The sequence below is a fragment of the Battus philenor genome, unplaced genomic scaffold (genome assembly GCF_028537555.1).
Source record: "Battus philenor isolate CCGP_79_NKW_IND1 unplaced genomic scaffold, ilBatPhil1.0.hap1 SCAF_10, whole genome shotgun sequence".
In the NCBI taxonomy this organism is placed as follows: domain Eukaryota; kingdom Metazoa; phylum Arthropoda; class Insecta; order Lepidoptera; family Papilionidae; genus Battus; species Battus philenor.
In genome coordinates, this window is record NW_027181662.1 from 988,033 (window position 1) to 996,301 (window position 8,269).

Here is an 8,269-nt window from a genome sequence, read left to right on the forward strand (position 1 = left end):
TTTTAAAAAAATCATTTTGGCTGATGAAAAAAGATGAATTCAAATTTTAAATGTCCTTATTAAAATAAGAATTTACATGCACTTTTGTATTGTAGACTAATGTCATGTTTTAAATAAGTAAGACTGGCATGGAACGCTTATCTGTTGAGAAGAGCCACCCAGAAATTCAGCAGCTGCTTTTTAAATTAAATTAAATAAATAATATAATTAAATTTAATTATATCATGTAAATAAGTGAACAAATGAAGTTTCACTGAATTCTATCAAGTATAAACTCTTGAATGCTATAATAAAACTTATTTAATAGTACTCTTTTAGCTTTAAGCATAAAAGTAAGAAACAGAATGTAAGTAAGCATCTTGTGGAACTTTGTTATATATGCTTCCACCCATACCCTTGGAGGCTTAGTTAACTTAAAAGCAAATATAGACGTCATAATTGTTCAAATGAAATAACCTAATAATTAGGTAAATATATAATTTATATCTAGATATTATTTATAATAGATTTAACTACATATTATATTTTTTTCATAAATAACTAATTGCCGGTTTTTTTAACAAATTTTTGAATGAGACTTTTCTTTCATAACAAATTACTATAGTGTCAACGTCAACAATTGATACCGTGGGCCACAGATGACAGCTGTCACTAGTAGTACCTATGTACATTTAAACTCTAACCTAATATTTAAAAAATAATATATATTAAAATGGAATTAAACGAAAGGATTTTGAACTATCTTAATAACGTTGATCAAGTTGATACGTTAAAATTAGCTAATGAATTCAATGAGGAACATCAAAAAATAGTTGGTGCTGTTAAAAGTATTCAAGCATTGGATATGGTAATGTCTGAACCGGTAAAAAGTACAAAATGGGAGCTAACTGAAGAGGGCCAACTCGTTGCAGAGAAAGGTAGCCACGAAGCTGTTCTTTACAGGAGTATTCCTGATAATGGAATCCCTCAAGCTGAACTTATGAAGGTATACTAATACGTTATATATTTCACTGATCCTAGACATGAGGACAATGATTATTTACTTTTTGTTTTATTTAAGAAAATTTCTAACAAGTTGCTCAAAATTCAAATGCATAAATACCTAAAGTTATTTATAATTAACAACAAAATTGTGCTTTATAATAATAATATATGGGAAGCACTGAAAAAATCCCTGGCTTGTTCACAAGTAGAAACTCTTAACATAATTCCTTTTATTAACTGTGTTTACTTGTTGGCAATGTGTTAATAAAAGCAGTTTTCTGAAAAGTAAATTCTAATTTAAATATAAAAATAATGGTTCTATGCTAACTAGTTCTTAAAGATAGTTGAAATGATAAAGGTCTTGGTTTTTTTAGGCCACGTCCTTCTGAAATCAAAAAGTTTTTATTGACATTTACATTCTGAATACTCAGCAGGTGCTGTACCAAAGAGGTTAACAATTTCTTTGAGGAGGTTACTACAGTATATCAATATAATAAAAATAAATGTTTGGTTGTCTTGTACGTTGTTTAAGTTCCAAGTATTGCCTTGGTTGCAATGAAGCAGGTTTCCAAATTACATATTGGTATTCTTGATTATATGCAAAGGGTGTAGATGTGACTTAAACAAATTGATTTATATTTTTTTTCTTTAATGCATGTGTAGACATCGACATAACAATTCATGTAACATATTTCAGAGTGTTCCCTTTATATATTAGAGGGACCGGAAAGTAACATCGCTTTCTTAAGTTAAATTCACATGACTACATTTTTAACAAGCCTTTATTTGTAATCAGCATTATATTCACCTTTGTATCAACAACCTTTTACCAACTAGTAAACAAATTGTCAATGCCAGAGTGCTAAAAATCAAATGGTTTTTCTGTAAAATATGTTGACAGAAACTGTACTTTTTGGTCCCCTTAATAAGTTGATTGTAAATAGTTGCTTAACATACACTCTTAAAAGCTTGTTAAGGAGTTAAAAACAAAACTATTGCAGAAAACAGTGTGAAAACAGTCTGAAACTCTGTGCTTATACTAAACCTTAAATCTATGTTAATGAATCCTAGAGCTAACTCCATTTTTTATAACCAATTACAATCTCTGGTTAACAAGCAATCACATTTGTCATTTGTGTGAGAGCGACAAAAGATGTGTGACAGAGAAAGGTGTATATAAAAGTATGTATTAATATGAACACTTCTAGTTTTGCAGCATGTCATATTTTTTTGACCTTTTGACTTCTTTATCTATTTCAGACTGTACCAAATGCTAAAGTAGGCTTCAGCAAAGCAATGTCATTAGGATGGATACTGTTAGATAAATCCGGAGGAGCGCCTATAGTTAAACGGAAAATTGATACCATAACAGATATGGTACAGGACCATTTGAATGAGATAAAAAAAGGTTTAGACAGTTTGCCCGATAACATCCGAAATGATTACAAGAAGCGAAAGCTTCTTCAAGAAATAACATTAAAGAGTTTCGTGTTAACAAAGGGGCCTCAGTTTGCGACCACAATTAAGAAGTTAGAAACGGATTTGACCAGTGAAATGCTTCTCACTGGATCCTGGAAACAGTTGGAATTCAAACCTTACAACTTTGATGCTTTAGGTCAGTCATATAACATATTTTTATCACATATGTAATAGTTAGTAATACATAATACAATTTGCATTCTCAATTATATAGCACACCCAAATTTCTTTTTGTACAGTAGACAGGGACCTTCACCTGTCTGCCTATGGACATATCCTTAGGAACTTTCTGGGTGTGTAAGGGTCAGATCTGCCAGAAATAAAGTAGGCTACATTACATCGAATAACCTAAAAAATACAGTTTAAAATCGCTTGCCCTGGATATAATACAGGAACTTATCGAAGGAACCATGAAGGGTTAAAGAAAACTCATTTATAAATCCCCTTGCTAGTGTGAAAAATGGTTTGAACATTATGAATAAATTGTTCGATTAGTTCCTGAATCTCAACACTAGATGGCGTGACCAGTAGATTGAATCGCATTACAGTATTCTGCGATAAATATTAAACATCGACCTTTGGAAAGAGACAATCGGCTAATTTCGGCTTCGTAGAGCGTTATCTCTCGCACAAAATACAACGACTAACAAAACATCACGTAGGTAGTGTGGGACAGAGATAGTGCTCTACAAAGCCGAAATTATTCGATTGTCTCTCTTCAAAGGTCGATATGCAATATTTATCGCCGATTATTGTATTGACATATTATGTTTAAATAACCTTATCTGATTATTACATTCAATAGTTTTTATTACAAGGTTAACTTATCCTCAGGTGTTTTACTTTGATGTAAATAAAAAAATATCACCTAGAAAAGAACCTAGAGAACAACCTTATATATTTCATAGGAATTGCTGAAAGTCTATATGTGAATTTTTTGTGGTAAAGGTTTTAAAATTGCTTTCATCACATGAATATGCTAGCAGTCAGAGTTGATATTTTTTCAGCAAGATCGTACTATATGATTGAATTTTTTGGAAACCAGTCAAAACAAAATTTGCCATAAATATATTGCACAAAAACATGTGTTAGTTTGTATGAATTTCTCTATAGTTTTTTATTAATTATGTTGATTTAATATCTTTCTCACTTAAATATAGGCACTGACTTCCAATACTACCTTAACATTTGTTTTTTTATAAATTATTTTTTTATTCTTTTGTCTGCATATAAAATACTAACTAGGTATCCATGTAAACATTTTATTAACCTAATTATATATTTCAAACGGTGTTAGAATAATCTATAAATTTAAATACTGTTTGTTTCTTAATGAGTAAAAACAATAATTTATTTTCTTTAGAGGTACAGCCAATAAAAAATATTATTGGTGTGCCAAAAATAAAAGATTGTCCTTTATTAAATGTAATAGAAAATGTCCTTTATTAGGATAGAAAATAAGTAAGCAAAAACAGTTTAGGGATTTTAATTTAATAAAAATGAAATCGAAATTACTAAAAATAGTTTTAGCTTTGTGAAGCTTAATTAACTTAGCTTTTTAAGACATGAGTGATTGTGAGAGACCTTATATGAAAGCTTAATGTCACACAGAGTAATGCAAGGCATATGGTTGGATATTCGCTGCTAGATCGAATTAGAAATGAGGAGATCCACAAAAGAACCAAGGTGACTGAAGTAGCTTGAATAATTGTTTGTTAGAAGTGGCAATGGTTGGTGCAACTGATGACCATCGGAGCCGAAAGGTTCTCTAATGGTGACCACTAGCCAGTAGACCCGGCGATGGTAGGCTCCCCACTATGCGATATACAGTTATGTCTTATGCTCTGCAGTGGGTGTCTATAGGCTGGTATAATAATAATTTTCTTAATAAAAATACTAAATGTAAATACATGGTTAATTATTTTTAATTATAGGTCAACCACCAGAATGCGGTCACCTCCATCCTCTCCTCAAAGTGAGGTCAGAGTTCCGGGAGATATTCCTGGAGATGGGTTTCTCGGAAATGCCAACAAACATGTATGTGGAGAGTTCCTTCTGGAACTTCGATGCACTTTTCCAGCCTCAGCAGCATCCTGCCAGAGATGCTCATGATACATTCTTCATTTCCTCACCATCTGTGACTACAGATTTTCCTATGGATTATTTGGAAAAGGTGAAGAAGGTTCATAGCAAAGGAGGCTACGGTTCACAGGTATGTACCAAATTTGGTACTTATGAGAAACAGTACGGAATTCCTGAAGATAACCGTATATTTACCACTTGAAAGGAGGATGTCACCACCAGGTGACATCCTCCTTTCAAGTGGTAAATATGGAGACTGTTGTCACCATATTAGAAACAAGAGGGTATTCCATCTTTAATTTTAGAGAATAAATTGGCCCATTATCATGTTAGCTGGTTGATGTCTCCTAAGATCTTCACGATGACTTGTCTAGTGTTGTCCTCGTCCTGCGACTTCCCATGACCTGGACTATATCAGTCCACCTGTTGGGAGGCCGACTAACGCCTTGTCTACTTCAATGGCGCATGAATTGACACTTGCATGTGTCAAATTTGCAAATAATGTTACCAGCTCTTGTAAAACCACTTTTTATTATGAATTTTAAAATTAAAAGTGTAACATGATCGTTAAACGAAATGCTATGTTCACAAAATAATTTAAAAAAGTATAATTTTTCAATGTGATGTTCAGCTGAATATGGGAATTGAGTCACATTTTTTTAAACCGCGAATAGTGAAAACGCAAATAAAGAGATTTTACTGTAACATTAAAATGCAAGAGGTAAATACATGTATTGACTTTATCTGCTTCATAATTATGTTTAGAGATGTTTTAGCGATGTGATTTAAATTTAAGTCAATTATTATTTTTTGAAATTGTCTCCTTAGGGTTACCGATATGAGTGGAAAATAGAAGAGGCTCAAAAGAACTTGCTACGTACTCACACAACTGCCGTCAGCGCCAGGATGCTCTATCACTTGGCACAGCAGAAGGAGTTCACACCGCAGAAGTATTTCAGCATTGATAAGGTATGAATAAAATGAAGGTATTGCCAATATCTGTTATCAGTGATGGTTTATGGTGCTGAACCATAATCTCTCACTTTGGGATATCACACAATCAAGAGTGATGAACATAGTTCGAAGATTTCCAAATTGTGTTGGCTGCGATAAAGCCTAAAACTCTCAGAACAGATGACCACTCAGACCTTAAGGTACTGGAGTAAATACGCAACCTTATTAAGGTCATCAGAAGAAGGAAGAGCTGTTTCTAATCGACCCTTTTGGGAATCTATAACCAGCTGTGGACATTTTATTAGTAATTAATTTATTGGTATTTGATCATTCATGGTATCCACAGGTGTTCCGTAATGAGACCCTAGATGCAACACACTTGGCGGAGTTCCACCAGGTGGAAGGTGTGGTCGCTGGTCGAGGACTTGGACTTGCAGACCTTATCGGCGAACTGGACGCATTCTTTCAGAGGCTAGGCTTTCAACAACTGCAGTTCAAGCCTGCCTACAACCCCTACACGGAGCCAAGTATGGAGATATTCGCGTACCATACTGGTGAGTACATATATAGTAAATTTTTATTTGTGTGTTATTATATATTTGATGATACCATCATACATATATTTATATGTCGGATTCTCGTTGATTCTATTATGGTAGATAGAAGTGTAGATGGTTTTTTTTACCACTTCTTGCAGCGCTAACACTTACAAAGTGGTAGTGGTGTTAGCCGAATAATACCAACAGACCTAAGTCGAGGTTTGGCCCTCTCGAAAGCTATTGTGTGCTTAACGGGTATTTTGAAGAGTTGCAACCCAAAGACAAGATACCCTTATAGGGTCCTTTGAGCCTAGTCACTTTATGAAGCCTCCGCCGAAGCAGTTCAGCTCCTTTGGGAGCCCCAAGCTTTGATTTCTGCAAATCCCACTCGTCAGCAGTGAAATTGCAAACCCAAAAAAAATTTTACTTGTATCTCAACCTATTGGTGCGCTGTTTTACGACTACCCTCACTCTCGACTAAATTATAACACGGGATTTTCTACTACTAGCGCCATCTATTGCGCAGTACGATACCTCGCCGGCCGAATTTTAAATTACGTTCTGCATATTTAAGGATATGTAGTTAAAAGCCCATTGTAATTTATTAAACTTAAAACTACAGATTTAGACAGGTTTTTTTTATCGTTCGTTGATATTGTCTGAATAAAAGATTAGAAATTTGTAACGTAAATGTATATAAAAAACATATATATCGGATCTCTAGTTTCGTCGTTCGGTGGCGTATCTAATACAAGTGGAAGGAAAGTTCCTTCCGAACGAGGACGAGAGTGGAACTGACGGAAGTTCCTACTCTAGTGAAACGTCAGAATCTCCGTGCAGCGATGTTTATTTTGACAGTTCAAAATTCAACATGGCGCGTAACAGTCGGTGATGACGGATCGCTTACATCTTACCGAAATCCGTTTTAATCCGCGTTAATTTACATAGTTTTGTGTAATTTACTATCGAAATATAATTAAAACCTTGTTTACGTGAAATCTAAGGTTTTATTTCGGAGTTAACGCTTAATCACGCTCAGAATTATTGTACAAGATGGACGAATCTGACGGTGGATACGGGACGAATCCTAACCGTCGACATGATTTTGAAACTGGGTGTATTGATATTTTATATACCAAAGCATGCATGTGTGAGCATGTGTTTTGAGTTTATAATATAAATATAACAATATCTTTACATTTATTCAAACAATTACCCAATGCGTTATTTTACAACTGCACACCTTCATGTAATATAGTTTTCTTTGCGTTGTTTATTTTATTTATTAATTATGCTTTGATTTTGTTAAATTTATATAAGTATAAATAGATTTAAAGCTATTTTAGGATTTTGTATTACATTTATAATATATTTATTCTGTATGCTCAACTTCTAGGTCTCGGGAAATGGATAGAGATTGGCAACTCAGGTGTGTTCAGACCTGAGATGCTTCTACCCATGGGTCTGCCAGAAGATGTAAACGTTATCGCTTGGGGCCTGTCCTTGGAGCGGCCCACCATGATTAAATACGGCCTCAACAACATCCGCGACCTCGTGGGGCCTAAAGTAGACTTGCAGATGGTCCAAACCAACCCCATCTGTAGGCTCGACAAGTAAACATAAATAAATCATGTACATTAAATGTGTTTTATTATGACCTTTATAATACTAGATGCGCTCGCAACTTCGCCCGCTTAGAATTTAACAAAAAATATTTTTTTTTTTTTCGTTTAAGATTTTTTCTAAAATAAAAGTATCCTATGTTAATAATTATAACGTCACCTACCTGCCAGTATAAGTGTCGACAAAATCGGTCTAGCCATTTTAGAGATTAGCCGAAACAAACAGACAGACAATGTGTATAATCACACGCATGTAATAAAAAGCGGTTATTTTAATATTACAAACAGACTGATTTTATTTATATATATAGGTACTAGAAGAACCCCACAAATCAACAAACGCAGCCTGGATTTTATGGTCACTTTCAATATTCTTAACACAGTACTTGTAGTAATAAAAATAATTTACACTTTTCTAAGGTTTTGAAAAAGTTTAATCGAATCAGGCGTTACCTTTCGGAAGTCCATCCTAAGTAAGAAAAGTCTCTGTTTCTGTCTCTGTGTTTGGCACTAATCGGTGTAACATAACTCCTGAAGATGCCCCGTGGAGGGGTGAAACACGTGTTGAGTGATTTCACGATGGCAGTTGTGTAGTTCGCATAATTTGCC

At 34.1% G+C, this 8,269-nt stretch overlaps 1 protein-coding gene across 1 annotated transcript; it reads left to right on the forward strand.

The window, feature by feature from the left end:
* The first annotated feature begins 641 nt into the window (after positions 1–641).
* Positions 642–7,693, forward strand: alpha-PheRS (phenylalanine--tRNA ligase alpha subunit). Its single transcript, XM_068768017.1, has 6 exons — positions 642–985; positions 2,245–2,599; positions 4,398–4,675; positions 5,374–5,514; positions 5,846–6,053; positions 7,435–7,693. The coding sequence occupies exons 1-6, from the start codon at positions 713–715 to the stop codon at positions 7,653–7,655; spliced, it is 1,476 nt and encodes a 491-aa protein (XP_068624118.1). The 5' UTR covers positions 642–712; the 3' UTR covers positions 7,656–7,693.
* Positions 7,694–8,269: the final 576 nt, after the last annotated feature.